The sequence below is a fragment of the Ranitomeya imitator genome, chromosome 2 (assembly GCF_032444005.1).
Source record: "Ranitomeya imitator isolate aRanImi1 chromosome 2, aRanImi1.pri, whole genome shotgun sequence".
NCBI lineage: Eukaryota > Metazoa > Chordata > Amphibia > Anura > Dendrobatidae > Ranitomeya > Ranitomeya imitator.
In genome coordinates this window covers 43,086,831-43,106,702 of record NC_091283.1, presented here as the reverse complement: position 1 = coordinate 43,106,702, position 19,872 = coordinate 43,086,831, and the positions used below count along the sequence as shown (strand labels likewise).

The 19,872-nt window shown below is 41.7% G+C and overlaps 1 protein-coding gene across 1 annotated transcript in view; it reads left to right on the top strand.

Annotated features, from left to right (window-relative positions):
* Nucleotides 1-1,868: 1,868 nt before the first annotated feature.
* Nucleotides 1,869-19,872, top strand: part of LOC138661689 (inositol-tetrakisphosphate 1-kinase-like) — a 23,937-nt gene continuing 5,933 nt past the window's right edge. Inside the window, exons 1-5 of the mRNA XM_069746543.1 lie at nucleotides 1,869-2,154; nucleotides 12,644-12,668; nucleotides 14,117-14,239; nucleotides 16,370-16,487; nucleotides 17,231-17,326. Coding sequence (XP_069602644.1) covers nucleotides 2,060-2,154; nucleotides 12,644-12,668; nucleotides 14,117-14,239; nucleotides 16,370-16,487; nucleotides 17,231-17,326 — 457 coding nt within the window. The 5' untranslated portion in view covers nucleotides 1,869-2,059. The remainder of the gene's footprint in view (nucleotides 2,155-12,643; nucleotides 12,669-14,116; nucleotides 14,240-16,369; nucleotides 16,488-17,230; nucleotides 17,327-19,872) is intronic.

Genomic DNA, 19,872 nt, shown 5'->3' with positions numbered 1-19,872 from the left:
ACCCAGTGGTCAGCGCTCATAGCAAGTCAGGAATTCTACTACATAGAGGCGATCTAACCATCGCCTCTATGTAGCACAGAAAATCAGGCTATGACAGCTTCTAGTCCCCTATGGAGATTATTGAAGCATGCCAAAAGTAAAAAAAAATGTGTTTAAAAATATATAAAAAAAGTTAAAATCACCCCCCTTTGCTCCATTCAAAATAAAACAATAAAAATAAAATCAAACATACACATATGTGGTATCTCTGTGTTCAGAATTGCCCGTTCTATCAATAAAAAAAAAGGATTAGCCTGATCGCTGAATGGCGTAGTGAGAAAAAGTCAAAATGTCAGAATTACGTTTTTTTGGTCGCCGCGACATTGCATTAAAATGCAATAACGGGCGATCAAAACATCGTATCTGCACCAAAATAGTATCACTAAAAACGTCAGCCTGGCACGCAAAAAATAAGCCCTCACCCAACTCTAGATCACGAAAAATGGAGATGCTAGTGGTATTGCAAAATGGCGCAATTTTTTTTAGCAAACTTTGGAAAAAAATTTTACCACTTAGATAAAAAAGAACCTAGCCATGTCTGGTGTCTATGAACTCGTAATGACCTGGAGAATCATAATGGCAGCTCAGTTTTAGCATCTAGTGAACCAAACAAAAAAGAAGTGGGGGATTGCCCTTTTTTGCAATTTCCCAGCACTTGGAATTTTTTTCCGTTTTCTAGCACACGACATGATAAAACAAATGATGTCGTTCAAAAGTACAACTCATGCCGCAAAAAATAAGCCCTCACATGACCATATTGACGGAAAAAGTTATGGCTCTGGGATGAGGGGAGCGTAAAACGAAAATGCAAAACCGAAAGAAGCTCTGGTCATGATGGAGCTAAGCTGTAGTATTCGTCTTCTAGCGTCTATGCTGCCAACATCAAAATCATGTCTGAAGTTTGCGCAGATATTCACAGGTCCTATATCACAAACATGCTTGCAGCTGAGAGGGAGTGAAGATCTTTGAAGACCATCACACTTGATTTATTGACATTTTTTTTCAAAGCCAAAGATGTCCCTAGACCTGCCCAGCTGTCTATTGGGTGTCTAAGGTTAATTGGGAATGTTAGAATCCAACATGGTCGATTCTTGTTTGCACAATTATTAGAAAATGGAAGAAACACAAGATGACTGTCAATTTTCCTCAGTCTGGGGCTCCATGCAGGATCTCGCCTCGTGGGGTAAGGATGATTCTGAGAACGGTCATCGGTGACTCCCGTTAGGGTCCGTGTGGCGTTTAGTGTTGCCTATAGAATGATGCCGGTGACAGGCCCAGTAGTGACGGTGACGCCCTTGAGGTTGGGGGGTATTAGGACTAAGACATCGCTGACGATAACAGTTACTTAATGGTAGTAATAGAACGATAGTGTGTAAAACGCATTGTGTCAATATACAGTTCTTCTGAATTACTGTATTTTTTCTGTAACATAACTTGTTTATTTTCACCGATTGATCTACCCCCTGATATAGTGCTGTTGATTTAAGTACCGCCGTCTCTTCGCTGCCTGCTTTGTTGCAGCCGCGTACCTGCTAACACATGAAATATAAAACACATGCGTTTTGATTTAATTTTGCATTTAATATTAAAAAATGGATCTTTACAGTAACAGCTTTGCTTTCCTTTGGGTCAGTTTTTAAGTGTCTTTATCGATTCTATGCACATAAATAATATACTGTACGTATATAAATATATCTATATATGATCCATGCCGTATATATGACTACTCTGCTGCTGATCCCATAGCTCAGTCATTGTCGCTGTTCCTCATCAGGAGGAGTGTCATATGCCATGTTCCTGGTGACTGTGAACTAATCGATATTTATGGCAATCAGCTGATAGATGCCCGTCCCAAACCACACGTATTCTAGTCCTCACTACCCTTAGTCACCGCCATTGGTGGACCCATCCTACTGGAGCAGGAAGAATGCTGCAGGGAGGTCAAAGGTGACTGGAGCAGACTGGTGTTACCTGGGCGAGCTGGTTTACAGTGTGGGGACTGACGGCAGGTGCGGTGATCATGCCTTCCCTGAACTCCAGGAAAAGGATTGGAGTATGTCTGAACGAGAACAAGAAGAGAAAACTCAATTTTCACATCTTTGAGGATCTGTGCAGGTCAGTCCGATTTCATGGATATTACACATCCTATATGTACAGGTGTGCTGCTGGGATCATGGACTATGTAGTGATCTGATACAGTCTTCTACCTGTGCACTATATTACGGTATGCATTCTGTTATGTGGGGGCATATAGCACATGTTGCACCTCGGATTAGTGGATTACACAGGTAGGTGTGTTTTTGTGATATGTGAAACAGCAGAAATAACCTCGCCATGCCACTTATTAAGCGGTGGGTTTACCTGCAGTCCCATGTAAAACAAAATGCGATTGGCAAACACATAATATACCTATATATCTGTATACATTGCATTATTATTAGTGATGAGCGAATATACTCCTTACTCTGGAAATCTCGAGTAGCGAGTATATTCGCTCATCACTAATTATTATCCCATGTGATAATTGGCATATGCATTATATCATATGGATTGGGCGTAGGCTAGAGTCTCAGGACTTTGTAAGCTGAAATAGATATAGAAAACTAATTTTCTGATAGTTCCTTCAAGAAAGAATTTTGGATTAATAGAGGAGAATTTTTAGAGGATCAGGACACCTACATTTTTACCAAAGTAGAGAACAGGTCTTGGAGGACCCGGCATGTCCATGCGTTACAATGACAGATTATTCAATTCCAAACCATCTGTGCAATTTTTAGTTTATCCTATGCTGTCTCTCTGTGATCAACCTATGGTTGGGGGATTCCTTTATCAAAGTGAAATATTTAAATATGACCCATATAAATATAAAATAAATTATGTCTTGACAGATATTTCTTCATAGTAGCATATAAGGTGCATATATATGAGTAGGAGACATTTCAGGTGAAGAAGTTCCATTACAAGGTAGCTTATGAGACCTTGATCTCTTGAAGAAGATCCCTTATAAAATCTCTTGAGGATCAGACAATGTGCGATAATAATTAAGTGTTCATTATAAGGCCATTTTCACAATTTCTACATTCATGGTACTGGTATGGACTCCGATATCCAGACCAACCACAATTCTGGACATCGTGGTCCATACTCTAATCTCAAATATTCGACCTATGAAACAGATGTCCTAAATGCTTAAAATCTATAGGTAACCAACCCAATTTTCCCTTTTCTTATAGAAAATAAAAAACAGTGAGGTCCCAGATTATGTAGAACTGTTTTCATGTTTAGGACAAAGCATCATATAACAACAATTAGTACACAACATTGCTGTATAAAATAATATTATAATATTAGCATGCATGTTCATTTTCTGCCTGCGTTAAGAGCTATATCACCCACCACCAACTGAAGCGTTGCTAATGCCAAAAGCTATATCCCACACCATGATCTTAATTAATGCCAAGTCTTATATTTCCCACCATCATCTTAACCAATGCCAATGTCAAGTGTTATATTCTCCACCATCATCACAAACAATGCCAAAAATTATATCTCCATCCATCACCTTAATGGTTAAGGGAGATAAAAATTTTAGGCATTAGTAGTTTGATGGTGGAAAATGCTATATTTCCAACCATCATCTTAAGTAACGTCGAGTGCTATATTTCACTCCATTGCAATAATCAATGCCAAGTGCTATAATTCACACAATCAACTTAATCATTGCCAAACATTATATACCCACCATCACCTTAACCAAATCCAAGAGCTATATTGCCCACCATCACCTTAAATAAATCCAAGAGCTATATTGCCCACCATCACCTTAACCAAATCCAAGAGCTATATCGCCCACCATCACCTTAACCAAATCCAAGAGCTATATCGCCCACCATCACCTTAACAAAATCCAAGAGCTATATCACCCACCATCACCTCAACCAAATCCAAGAGCTATATCGCCCACCATCACCTTAACCAAATCCAAGAGCTATATCACCCACCATCACCTCAACCAAATCCAAGAGCTATATCGCCCACCATCACCTTAAATAAATCCAAGAGCTATATCGCCCACCATTACCTTAAATAAATCCAAGAGCTATATCGCCCACCATCACCTTAACCAAATCCAAGAGGTATATCACGCACCATCACCTTAAACAAATCCAAGAGCTATATCGCCCACCATCACCTTAACCAAATCCAAGATCATATATCGCCCACCATCACCGTAAACAAATCCAAGAGCTATATCGCCCACCATCACCTTAACCAAATCCAAGAGGTATATCACGCACCATCACCTTAAACAAATCCAAGAGCTATATCGCCCACCATCACCTTAACCAAATCCAAGATCATATATCGCCCACCATCACCTTAACCAAATCCAAGAGGTATATCACGCACCATCACCTTAAACAAATCCAAGAGCTATATCGCCCACCAACACCGTAACCAAATCCAAGATCATATATCGCCCACCATCACCTTAACCAAATCCAAGATCATATATCGCCCACCATCACCGTAAACAAATCCAAGAGCTATATCGCCCACCATCACCTTAACAAAATCCAAGAGCTATATCACCCACCATCACCTCAACCAAATCCAAGAGCGTTTGATACCGTGCCGCACAAGAGGTTGGTACACAAAATGAGAATGCTTGGTCTGGGGGAAAATGTGTGTAAATGGGTTAGTAACTGGCTTAGTGATAGAAAGCAGAGGGTGGTTATAAATGGTATAGTCTCTAACTGGGTCGCTGTGACCAGTGGGGTACCGCAGGGGTCGGTATTGGGACCTGTTCTCTTCAACATATTCATTAATGATCTGGTAGAAGGTTTACACAGTAAAATATCGATATTTGCAGATGATACAAAACTATGTAAAGCAGTTAATACAAGAGAAGATAGTATTCTGCTACAGATGGATCTGGATAAGTTGGAAACTTGGGCTGAAAGGTGGCAGATGAGGTTTAACAATGATAAATGTAAGGTTATACACATGGGAAGAAGGAATCAATATCACCATTACACACTGAACGGGAAACCACTGGGTAAATCTGACAGGGAGAAGGACTTGGGGATCCTAGTTAATGATAAACTTACCTGGAGCAGCCAGTGCCAGGCAGCAGCTGCCAAGGCAAACAGGATCATGGGGTGCATTAAAAGAGGTCTGGATACACATGATGAGAGCATTATACTGCCTCTGTACAAATCCCTAGTTAGACCGCACATGGAGTACTGTGTCCAGTTTTGGGCACCGGTGCTCAGGAAGGATATAATGGAACTAGAGAGAGTACAAAGGAGGGCAACAAAATTAATAAAGGGGATGGGAGAACTACAATACCCAGATAGATTAGCGAAATTAGGATTATTTAGTCTAGAAAAAAGACGACTGAGGGGCGATCTAATAACCATGTATAAGTATATAAGGGGACAATACAAATATCTCGCTGAGGATCTGTTTATACCAAGGAAGGTGACGGGCACAAGGGGGCATTCTTTGCGTCTGGAGGAGAGAAGGTTTTTCCACCAACATAGAAGAGGATTCTTTACTGTTAGGGCAGTGAGAATCTGGAATTGCTTGCCTGAGGAGGTGGTGATGGCGAACTCAGTCGAGGGGTTCAAGAGAGGCCTGGATGTCTTCCTGGAGCAGAACAATATTGTATCATACAATTATTAGGTTCTGTAGAAGGACGTAGATCTGGGGATTTATTATGACGGAATATAGGCTGAACTGGATGGACAAATGTCTTTTTTCGGCCTTACTAACTATGTTACTATGTTACTATGTTACTATGTTACTATATCGCCCACCATCACCTTAACCAAATCCAAGAGCTATATCGCCCACCATCACCTTAACAAAATCCAAGAGCTATATCACCCACCATCACCTCAACCAAATCCAAGAGCTATATCGCCCACCATCACCTTAACCAAATCCAAGAGCTATATCACCCACCATCACCTCAACCAAATCCAAGAGCTATATCGCCCACCATCACCTTAAATAAATCCAAGAGCTATATCGCCCACCATTACCTTAAATAAATCCAAGAGCTATATCGCCCACCATCACCTTAACCAAATCCAAGAGGTATATCACGCACCATCACCTTAAACAAATCCAAGAGCTATATCGCCCACCATCACCTTAACCAAATCCAAGATCATATATCGCCCACCATCACCGTAAACAAATCCAAGAGCTATATCGCCCACCATCACCTTAACCAAATCCAAGAGGTATATCACGCACCATCACCTTAAACAAATCCAAGAGCTATATCGCCCACCATCACCTTAACCAAATCCAAGATCATATATCGCCCACCATCACCTTAACCAAATCCAAGAGGTATATCACGCACCATCACCTTAAACAAATCCAAGAGCTATATCGCCCACCATCACCTTAACCAAATTCAAGATCATATATCGCCCACCATCACCGTAAACAAATCCAAGAGCTATATCGCCCACCATCACCTTAACAAAATCCAAGAGCTATATCACCCACCATCACCTCAACCAAATCCAAGAGCTATATCGCCCACCATCACCTTAACCAAATCCAAGAGCTATATCGCCCACCATCACCTTAACAAAATCCAAGAGCTATATCACCCACCATCACCTCAACCAAATCCAAGAGCTATATCGCCCACCATCACCTTAACCAAATCCAAGAGCTATATCACCCACCATCACCTCAACCAAATCCAAGAGCTATATCGCCCACCATCACCTTAAATAAATCCAAGAGCTATATCGCCCACCATTACCTTAAATAAATCCAAGAGCTATATCGCCCACCATCACCTTAACCAAATCCAAGAGGTATATCACGCACCATCACCTTAAACAAATCCAAGAGCTATATCGCCCACCATCACCTTAACCAAATCCAAGATCATATATCGCCCACCATCACCTTAACCAAATCCAAGAGGTATATCACGCACCATCACCTTAAACAAATCCAAGAGCTATATCGCCCACCATCACCTTAACCAAATCCAAGATCATATATCGCCCACCATCACCGTAAACAAATCCAAGAGCTATATCGCCCACCATCACCTTAACAAAATCCAAGAGCTATATCACCCACCATCACCTCAACCAAATCCAAGAGCTATATCGCCCACCATCACCTTAACCAAATCCAAGAGCTATATCACCCACCATCACCTCAACCAAATCCAAGAGCTATATCGCCCACCATCACCTTAAATAAATCCAAGAGCTATATCGCCCACCATTACCTTAAATAAATCCAAGAGCTATATCGCCCACCATCACCTTAACCAAATCCAAGAGGTATATCACGCACCATCACCTTAAACAAATCCAAGAGCTATATCGCCCACCATCATCTTAACCAAATCCAAGATCATATATCGCCCACCATCACCGTAGACAAATCCAAGAGCTATATCGCCCACCATCACCTTAAACAAATCCAAGAGCTATATCGCCCACCATCACCTTAACCAAATCCAAGAGCTATATCGCCCACCATCACCTTAACCAAATCCAAGAGCTATATCGCCCACCATCATCTTAGCCAAATCCAAGAGCTATATCGCCCACCATCACCTTAACCAAATCCAAGAGCTATATTGCGCACCATCACCGTAACCAAATCCAAGATCATATATCGCCCACCATCACCTTAACCAAATTTAAGAGCTATATTGCCCACCATCACCTCAACCAAATCCATGACCTCTATCGCCCACCATCACCTTAAATAAATCCAAGCACTATATCACCCACCATCACCTTAACAAAATCCAAGAGCTATATCGCCCACCATTACCTTAAATAAATCCAAGAGCTATATCGCCCACCATTACCTTAAATAAATCCAAGAGCTATATCGCCCACCATCACCGTAAACAAATCCAAGAGCTATATCGCCCACCATCACCTTAAACAAATCCAAGAGCTATATCGCCCACCATCACCTTAACCAAATCCAAGAGCTATATCGCCCACCATCACCTTAACCAAATCCAAGAGCTATATCGCCCACCATCATCTTAGCCAAATCCAAGAGCTATATCGCCCACCATCACCTTAACCAAATCCAAGAGCTATATTGCGCACCATCACCGTAACCAAATCCAAGATCATATATCGCCCACCATCACCTTAACCAAATTTAAGAGCTATATTGCCCACCATCACCTCAACCAAATCCATGACCTCTATCGCCCACCATCACCTTAAATAAATCCAAGCACTATATCACCCACCATCACCTTAACAAAATCCAAGAGCTATATCGCCCACCATTACCTTAAATAAATCCAAGAGCTATATCGCCCACTATTACCTTAAATAAATCCAAGAGCTATATCGCCCACCATCACCGTAAACAAATCCAAGAGCTATATCGCCCACCATCACCTTAAACAAATCCAAGAGCTATATCGCCCACCATCACCTTAAACAAATCCAAGAGCTATATCACCCACCATCACCTCAACCAAATCCAAGAGCTATATCGCCCACCATCACCTTAACCAAATCCAAGAGCTATATCACCCACCATCACCTCAACCAAATCCAAGAGCTATATCGCCCACCATCACCTTAAATAAATCCAAGAGCTATATCGCCCACCATTACCTTAAATAAATCCAAGAGCTATATCGCCCACCATCACCTTAACCAAATCCAAGAGGTATATCACGCACCATCACCTTAAACAAATCCAAGAGCTATATCGCCCACCATCACCTTAACCAAATCCAAGATCATATATCGCCCACCATCACCTTAACCAAATCCAAGAGGTATATCACGCACCATCACCTTAAACAAATCCAAGAGCTATATCGCCCACCATCACCTTAACCAAATCCAAGATCATATATCGCCCACCATCACCGTAAACAAATCCAAGAGCTATATCGCCCACCATCACCTTAACAAAATCCAAGAGCTATATCACCCACCATCACCTCAACCAAATCCAAGAGCTATATCGCCCACCATCACCTTAACCAAATCCAAGAGCTATATCACCCACCATCACCTCAACCAAATCCAAGAGCTATATCGCCCACCATCACCTTAAATAAATCCAAGAGCTATATCGCCCACCATTACCTTAAATAAATCCAAGAGCTATATCGCCCACCATCACCTTAACCAAATCCAAGAGGTATATCACGCACCATCACCTTAAACAAATCCAAGAGCTATATCGCCCACCATCATCTTAACCAAATCCAAGATCATATATCGCCCACCATCACCGTAGACAAATCCAAGAGCTATATCGCCCACCATCACCTTAAACAAATCCAAGAGCTATATCGCCCACCATCACCTTAACCAAATCCAAGAGCTATATCGCCCACCATCACCTTAACCAAATCCAAGAGCTATATCGCCCACCATCATCTTAGCCAAATCCAAGAGCTATATCGCCCACCATCACCTTAACCAAATCCAAGAGCTATATTGCGCACCATCACCGTAACCAAATCCAAGATCATATATCGCCCACCATCACCTTAACCAAATTTAAGAGCTATATTGCCCACCATCACCTCAACCAAATCCATGACCTCTATCGCCCACCATCACCTTAAATAAATCCAAGCACTATATCACCCACCATCACCTTAACAAAATCCAAGAGCTATATCGCCCACCATTACCTTAAATAAATCCAAGAGCTATATCGCCCACCATTACCTTAAATAAATCCAAGAGCTATATCGCCCACCATCACCGTAAACAAATCCAAGAGCTATATCGCCCACCATCACCTTAAACAAATCCAAGAGCTATATCGCCCACCATCACCTTAACCAAATCCAAGAGCTATATCGCCCACCATCACCTTAACCAAATCCAAGAGCTATATCGCCCACCATCATCTTAGCCAAATCCAAGAGCTATATCGCCCACCATCACCTTAACCAAATCCAAGAGCTATATTGCGCACCATCACCGTAACCAAATCCAAGATCATATATCGCCCACCATCACCTTAACCAAATTTAAGAGCTATATTGCCCACCATCACCTCAACCAAATCCATGACCTCTATCGCCCACCATCACCTTAAATAAATCCAAGCACTATATCACCCACCATCACCTTAACAAAATCCAAGAGCTATATCGCCCACCATTACCTTAAATAAATCCAAGAGCTATATCGCCCACTATTACCTTAAATAAATCCAAGAGCTATATCGCCCACCATCACCGTAAACAAATCCAAGAGCTATATCGCCCACCATCACCTTAAACAAATCCAAGAGCTATATCGCCCACCATCACCTTAAACAAATCCAAGAGCTATATCGCCCACCATCACCTTAACCAAATCCAAGAGCTATATCGCCCACCATCACCTTAAACAAATCCAAGAGCTATATCGCCCACCATCACCTTAAACAAATCCAAGAGCTATATCGCCCACCATCACCTTAACCAAATCCAAGACCTATATCACCCACCATCACCTTAACCAAATCCAAGAGCTATATCACCCACCATCACCTTAAACAAATCCAAGAGCTATATCGCCCACCATCACCTTAACCAAATCCAAGGTCATACATTGCCCACAATCACCTTAAACGAATCCAAGAGCTATATCACCCACCATCATCTTAAACAAATCCTAGAGCTATATCGCCCACCATCACCTTAACCAAATCCAAGATCATATATAGCCCACCATCACCTTAAACGAATCCAAGAGCTATATCACGCACCATCACCTTAAACAAATCCAAGAGCTATATCGCCCACCATCACCATAACCAAATCCAAGGTACATTGCCCACAATCACCTTAAACGAATTCAAGATCATATATCACCCACCATCGTCTTAAACAAATCCTAGAGCTATATCACCCACCATCACCTTAACCAAATCCAAGATCATATATCGCCCACCAACACCTTAACCAAATCCAACATCATATATCGCCCACCATCACCTTAAACAAATCCAAGAGCTATATCGCCCACCATCACCTTTTTATAGTGCCATTTATTCTATGGCACTTTACATGTGAAAAGGGGGCAAATATAGACAAATACAATAAACATGAGCAAAAACAAGGCACTAACAGGTACAGAAGGAGGGAGGACCGTGCCCGTGAGGGCGCACCGTCTACAGGGGATGGGTGAGGATACACTAGGAGTTGGTAGAGCTGGTTGTCCAACAGTTCAGTAGGTTGAGGATCACTGGAGGCTGTAGGCTTGTCAGAAGAGGTGAGTCTTCAGGTTCTTTTTGAAGGTTTCTGTGGTAGGCGAGAGTCTGATATGTTGGGGTAGAGAGTTCCAGAGTATGTGGGAAGCATGTTGTTGTGGGAAGAAGAGATAAGAGGGGAGTAGAGAAGGAGATCTTGTGAGGATTGAAGGTTGCGTGTAGGTAAGTACCGGGAGACCATGTCACAGATGTATGGAGGAGACAGATTGTGGATGGCTTTGAATAATCATTATTATTTATTGTTATAGCGCCATTTATTCCATGGCGCTTTACATGTAAGGAGGGGTATACATAATAAAAACAAGTACAATAATCTTAAACAATACAAGTCATAACTGGTACAGGAGGAGAGAGGACCCTGCCCGCGAAGGCTCACAATCTACAAAGGATGGGTGAGAATACAGTAGGCGAGGGTAGAGCTGGTCATGCAGTGGTTTGGCCGATTGGTGGTTTATATGTCATAGTAAGGGTTTTGAACTGGAGTCTCTGGATGATAGGAAGCCAGTGAAGGGCTTGGCATAGGGGAGAGGCTGAGGAATAGCAGGGAGACAGGTAGATCAGTCGGGCAGCAGAGTGTAGGATGGATTGGAGTGGTGCCAGACTGCTAGAGGGGAGGGCAGAGAGTAGGTATTGCCCACCATTACCTTAAACACCGCTAGTGCAAAGTGTAATTTTACTATCACCTTAACTAACTTGTGGAAGGGGGCCATCAAAAATTCATGGGGATTCCCGATGTTGAGGAAGTAGGATTAAACAGAACAGGAACATGTAGTGTTCAAAATTTCAAAAAGTATTAAAAATTGTTCCAGAGATCTTCTCTCAAGGACCATGACGTTTAACGAAGCCGTATCTGTTGGCAATGGGAACAACTGTATGGGCTTCCTCTATGGAGAGGGTATGGACATCAATTTCTATGCCCATAATTGTCCTTGTAGCTATCTATGTATATGGACTCCAGGAAGACAATTATTGGTTCCACCTTCGTCATGGAAACTGATCTACAAGTCTACATTTTGCCTTGTGGTATCATCGGTTTGATGAGAGCCCTATTAGAAAACTTGCCTCTCGGTGGCTTTCAGCTCCTGCTTGACATCTCTCATGTGTTAGTTAGATGGTGGCCATACGTGCAGACCATTGCTAATAGCAAAGCTCTCTGTCAAATTGACGAAAGCATCATGTGGTTCATCATCTTGGCTTGTTTTGGTCTTGGATGTATCTGACATTGTCATACATTACTATATCTATTTACCCATAACTTCATTGCTCTGTTTAGCTGTTATTTGTGTTCTGTGAATGTCATTTTGACACATAACCCATGTATTGTTTTGTGTCTGTATCCTAGGAATCAAGGATATGACATTGTAGAGGTAAGATTTTTAAGAATTTTGGCTTTTTATTACATGAGTGCCTGAGATCCATGTTTGATTGTGGAGTCCACACCCTTCTTAGGGGGACTTATTCTTAAGGTCTACTTAGACAGACCTTTAATGAGGAACGAGGGTATGGCTGACATTCCTCAAATAAGAGGTGATAGTAATAAACAACTCGTTAACTTGCAATGGACAATAACTAGAGTTTTGATAAATGAGGCCCCTTGTTCCTTTATATCAACATGTATTTTACTATATTACATTAAAGGGGTGTTCCCATCTCCAAGATCCTATCCCAATATGTAGTAGGTGTAATTATAATAATATTAGATAAAGGCCTCCAATTAGAAATGTAGTATAGTTCTTCTAATTCACTATGTCGCTTACTCTATGTACAGGACCACTCATATAGTGCCAGTTAGTTAGCGGTTAGTAACCATTAATACCTAAGCTGCCATGAACATGGGGTAAGCGACATAGCGAATCAGAAGAACTATACTACATTTCAAATGGCAGTTATTAGCTATTATTATTACACCTATTACATATTGGGATAGGATCTTGGAGATGGGAATACCCCCTTACGTATAATGTCTTTCACCATGTTAGTCCTTCTCAATGACGATTACTTCTCAGTCATATTTGAAACCGAGTAGTGTTTCATTGAGTTGAACATTTTAATCACATTAAAAAATAGTCTAAACAGGTGGTCTTCTTGAGACGATGGGGAATACGTATAATATATGGTGGAATGGAAAATCAGTCACGTGAAATCTGGTCTGGGTTAGGAGGTGGTCTTCCCAAAATGTGGTCTTTTGAAGAGGTTCCACTGTAGGTGGTTGGAGCCTTCACCCACACTCAACCTCTGGTTTACAACATTTCTTTCATCACGAGAAACAAGGAATCGTGTCCATGGGGGCTAAGGATGTAATCCCACAAACTATGGGATAGGTGATAGATGTATGTATAGATTTATGACTGGTGGAGGTCCAACTGCTGGAACCACCACCAATGTGGAGAACATGGGTTCTTTGTTGTCTGTGTGAATGGAGCAACGTCGCCCATAAAGGACCACCGCTCGATTCAATTCTATGGGTCAATGGACGCGGTACAGCACAAATGTGATCACAGGTCTATTCAATTCTATGGGTCTATGACAGCGGTAGCGCACATGTGTGACCACCACTCCATTACCTTCGATTAATCTACGAGAGAGGTAGTACACATGCGTGACCACTGTTACCAAAGAAGCACACGCTCTACCACTTCATTCACATGAAGAGACAGGACTCCAGTATCCATGAGTTGCAGGGGTCTCAGCCATCATGGTCCCCACCAGTTATACATTTATCCCTTATTCACATTTTGTGCTTGTGATAACCCTGTTATCCAAATTATTACTCTGTAGAACTTTATTTTATCTTTCCGTATTGTGTCATCTTCAGGTTGACCTCACCAAATGTCTCCATAGCCAAGGGCCATTTGACCTCATTATCCACAAGTTGTCAGACCTCTTGGTGGAAGCGGGTCAGGACCTGGCGTCCCATCACCTTGTCCAGAGGCTTCAGGTAATGGCATAAAAATGGAGAATGAGTTAATAGTCCACAAATAATAAAGAAACTAAAAATACAGCTAAATGTCATGCAGGTCTATGCTGTATCCATAAAGGGTGTATAAATATACCTATATATACTAGTCAGTACAATGGCACACAACTTTCCCCTTTGTAGATATATACATTAGCAAGGTGTAAATTACCTGTCAAATGAGCAAATATTGAATTTATACATACTAATGTCACGTACTCACATAGATAGCAGCATATTGTTCAGTTTCCTAGGCAAGTATAGTAGTATTTATAATAGGGTAGTAAAGTACGACTTTATATAGTTACACTCTTTCTGCAATAAACCAGTGAAACAAGAACAATAAAAACGGCTCAATACAAATAATATAACACAAGTGGTTTCTCCAAATTGACCACAAGATGCCACATTTACGGACTACTGCAGTCACAGAATTATTCAAACCATCCTGAGAAGCGTCTTTCAAATTTAATAGAGCCCATCTGGCTGTTGTGACCTGCTCCAAATGGGATGGATAACCAGACACCTGCTTCTAGCAGCGTTCCTGATGAATCTTAGCCGGTTCTTCATGGGCAATGGCCTCCAGGTGACTAATATTTTTTAGTTGTCAAGAGAGTGGTCCGAAAAGTTACGAGAAGATCATTGCACAAAAGGAAAGATAAGATACAAAGCATTGAATGTTACCTATAGCAGGAAGCAGAGTTCACGAGTTCAAAGTTACAGGAACACTGGCTACACTATCTTGACATGGCGGAAAGAGGAAGTTTTCACCGATTCTCACCAGATTCCTGAGAAGGCAGGTGGACACAAGTTACTGTAAAATAACCTACAGCAAGATTTGGTGACAGCAGAGGCTTCAGTTTGCATAGTGAGTTGTATACTAAATTCTGGAGGTCTCCATGCCCAAACTCCAAAAAATAAACCTCTACTGACCCAAAAGCACATAAAATGTTGTCTCCAAAAAGCTCAAGACCAATAAAAAAGCCACAGAAATTTGGGGATTAGAATGATGAGACCAAACTTTAACTTTTTGGGGCTATGGATCAGCAGTATGTCTGAAGATGGAAAACATTCTTCCTACAGTGAAGCTTGATAGATTTTCGGTGATGCCTACAGTGAAGCATGGTGGTTGCTTGGTGATGCTTGCCTACAGTAAAGCATGGCAGTGGATCAATGATGTCTACAGTGAAGCATTTGCATTTGCCCTACAGTGAGGCATGGCTGGGGCTTGGTGATATCTACAGTGAAACATAACCGTGAGTCGGTGATGCTCTGATGTTTCTTCTGATACTTGAAATCTGAAGTGAGTGGATGGCAAGACGAGTGCATCAGGAAATTCTAATATCTGTAGCGAGACCAAACACCTTCTTACAGGACATTGATCACCAGCAAACCTTCAAGTCCACCAAGGCTTGGTTGAAGAAGAAATCCTTGAAGATTCTGGAGTGGCCATCACAGTCATCTGACTTGAACTCAGGCTCGGACTGGCCCACAGGAGAACAGTAGAATCCTCTGGTAGGCCCCCATGCAAGGATGAGCTCTCTACTCCACCTACATGAGAAGTAGTTGGCACAATACATTTGTTTCACTATGTTCAGACAAGGGCATCATCTCCACATTCATTTAACAAACTACCTCATCTGTTGTTATGCAGGAATATAGATAATTTTGTGAATGAGGGTAATGTGATATTTTCATGTAGCTGAACGGTGGGACACTAGAGTCAATGCTTCTGGTGGGCCCTTGTCACTCTAGTCCGCCACTGCTTGAACCCCATAGAAAATCTGGGTTTTCATCATGTTTCAGCAGGTTATAACAGCCAATTTGGCTCTACTAAATTCTAAACATACTTGTCATGAAGGGATGAATAATTCTGAGACTGCGGTAGACAATAAAATTGGTATTTTGTGCTGAATTTGGAGAAATCACTTGTTTTTATAGCTGTGTTCTTGTTTGCTTCATTGATTGCAGACAGTAAAAAGTTTGTACATTTTACTAATAAACTGAATTTTCAATAGGCCGGGAATTTTTGAATGCAGTAGTGGTATAGTAGAACATATTATAGGGTGTTTATGTAGTAGCATATGTAGCATTTGTTTTGCTATTTCACAGGTCTATCTGGAAACTCATCCCTTTACCATCCTTCTGGACCCCCTCCCAGCTCTGCATACACTTCTTGACCGATTCCAGTCGTATCACCTTCTACGAAGCTTGGAGACCCAAAGGCAAGGTCAGAGACATCGTTACGGAAGGCAGTGATACCAGATATCACAGTCAGGACATGATAGCATCCTTTTAGACACACATTATAGGGGTCATGGGATGTTTCGAATTAGCTGCTGCTCCATGTTATGGAACTAACTTATGCAGAAGAGATTTGAAGGACATTTGTAGATCCTGGGTCACTTGTTTGGTCATGTGGTGACCATGTCTCTTGCCAATACAGATAGATGGTCTCCTGTCCATTTTTGGACTTCGTATTAATTTTTTTTTGTAATTGACTAATATGTGTTTTTTTTCTGGATATATTTTACCTTGTGTAGGTCCTATTTTGGACAGATACTCTTTTTTTTAGAATTAATTAGCTTAATCCAGTAATTTTTGAGGATAGTAGAAAACAGCTTTTATGGTTAAAGTTGGAAAGAATATGGGTAAAAGGTCCTGTATGTGAATAGAGCAGTAGACAGTAAATGGAGCAGTGGCCAAACATGCTCAGTATCGCTCCATTCACATAGGGGACTTTGGGACCCCCATTCTGGGCATCAGTGGGGTGCCAGTGTCCAATCCCCCAGTGATCAACTTTCCTTTGGACCGTTTCTTAAGCCCTTTGATGAAGTCACATCAGTATTGTGAGGAGCCAGTATTTCGTTTACATAATCCAGTAGGAAGGTTGTTGTACCAGGGCAGATATGCAAATATGGGCAATGTAATTTGTATTGACGAAAGTCTTTATGATGTTTCTGTTTTCTGTAGGCGTCAGTGCCGTGTTCTCCCCTCCATGTGTGGAGCTGATGTTCAAACGCAATGATATGGTGGCTTTGGTTAGAGAACATCTCACCTTTCCTATCAGTAAGAATACTCAATTTATCAAACCTGGGGTTGGTTTTTGCATGTAGATGGGTTTTGCGCTAGGACATAGATAATTGTGTGCCTATGTAGTAAAAAGCATGGAGTACATCCTAAAGGCCCTCAACCCTTTCATCACATACTTAAGGTGCTCAACCAGTTCAGCTCTCAAGCCATTTTGGTGATGAACCACATTGAGTATTAAAAGTAAAATTGGCTAGTAAAGTTTTCATCCTAATACCAAGGTTTACTAATACCATGACATTCCTGGCGCCCATAGTCTATGATATGAAGAAAGCCACATGCTTTTGAGACACTAGTGGAGAAGATGGTCGTAGATGAGGCCAAAGTAGTTGATGGCAATGGTAGATTGCGTACTTACCAATATTGTCATTGTCAATATATGGATATTTAAGTTCCACCAAAGAATGTGACCCAGAATGCCTCCAAAATTGCCCCAAAATAAGAGTGAGAGTCTTACCAAATTTGTCAGGATTTTAACCAAATAGTTAGGACAGTGCCACCAAATTCCAAATTCGTGACTGTTGGCAACGATGAAACAGGGACATGCCTATTGGCAGTTTAAGTCTGTAAGGCCGGGTTCACATCACGTTTTAGCCACATGTGAGTGGCTCCATCGGCAGAAAAACATCACAGACTGGAGAAACGGAAGCCATAGAGAGCACAAAGTGACTCCGTCTGCTTCAAAGAAAGTCAATGGGTCAGTCGGCGGATACAACTGAATTTTTTTTTTTAGGGTTTCAGATAAAAGCCAGATATGAGCCAAAGGTGTGTGGCTAATACACGATGGCTACTCCTGTGGCCTAATCCTCCTCTGACCCCACGACATAAGCAAAGACTGAGAAAATAGCAATACCTTCTCATCCCCTATGGTGGCACACCATGTAGGATAACAGCAGCAAAAAGTTTATTACAAACTAGACAGGGAAACGTTAACCACACATCTATCAAGGGAAGGTCACATCAGATAATAAAACAAAACTCCCTTGTGACGGAGGTGACATCTCCTGCCAACCCCAGGTGCCTACCCATCTGTCCATGGATGGTTCCAGGATCTGATTAGGACTGTTGGGTGGTATTTACCTGTGGGCATAGGGTGGTGGCCGCCCCCTCCCTGGTTTAATTACTCATTATCTCTAGTACAGTGTGGAAACTGAGTGTAGATTTGTGTCATTCAGACGGAGGGTGCAAAGTTCTCCAGGTGTGTCCCTGTGTCCAGGGTGAGGTATGAGCACCCTCCCGCTGGCGTCACCCATCCGTGTACTGCACCATACTATTATTGTTCTTAGCTTTACTACCTCTGCACTTAGTTTATCTTGGTGTATGTTTTTTTTCATGTATGCACTGTTATAAATATTTGTATACAGACTCCCTGGAGACGTTGCTGTCGATAGCTACGTGTATCTGCACATCACGTGTCAAACAAATCCTGATAGCAACATAACACAGTCATCACAATTCAGGGTCATTATATCCGCAGACTTCATATTAATGATTGCTGGAAACAACACAGAATTAATTATACATTAATTAATACCTTTAAGACCTAATTCTGACATCCATTTTTTTTTTTTTTTTACATATCAGACTGGTTAACATAAGGATTTATTTTTTTTCTGTATTCGGTCCGTGTGTCCCTTTCTACATTCAGTAACAGCAGACATTTACAAACTTCTATTTGTGTCAAGATCAGATATTTCTCCATTTTTTTTCTTTTTTTTACAAAAAATAATCCATATGCACATACTCATCTAATACATAACGGTGGATGATGGACGGGTGGCGCCTGCGCAGTGTGGCGCCGGAGTCAGCGTGTGCATTCCGCACTACGGCACCATTCTAGTGAAGACACTACGTTTGTGGATTTGCAGTCACAGTATCTTCATCAAAATGGTCGCGGATATCGCGGTATGCGCAAGCGTTGACTCCGGCGCCATTTTATTGAAGAATTGTATAACAACATCAACATAGCAGTGAGCACGCGCTGGACGTCACCATTATCCCCTGCTATGTTGATGTTGTATTGCATTAATTCAATAAAATGGTGCTGCAGTTAGCGCATGCACATACCATGAAGATACTGTATACATTTACCAATAAAAATGCTCGCCTTCTTGGCATAGAATGGGTTCAGTAGCTAGTAGAATGTAATGGTATGTGTTCTATTCGAAAAAAACAAAAACAAAACAGAACAGATACGTGAAACCATAACTCCCACCTGTCCTGCTTCTAGTGGGAGTGTCCCAAGTTTAAGGAGTTGCCTCTCCGTCCCGGGAGATCAGGGGTATGTCCCGACTTCAGATATTTGTGTCCTGTACAGTAGAATATAATGGCGGAACAATAAACTACCAGAGCCCACCATTCCATTTATATAGATTGTAGGCCCCGCCAGGACCGGTAGGTCATGTGACATTCTCAGCTCACGTTACTAGGCAGCGTTGCCAAGGAGTAGGACACAGACAAGGTGTGTGCATGTGCTTTGATGTAGCAGAGCTGCGTGTTTGGATGTAGCGTAGCAGAGCTGCATA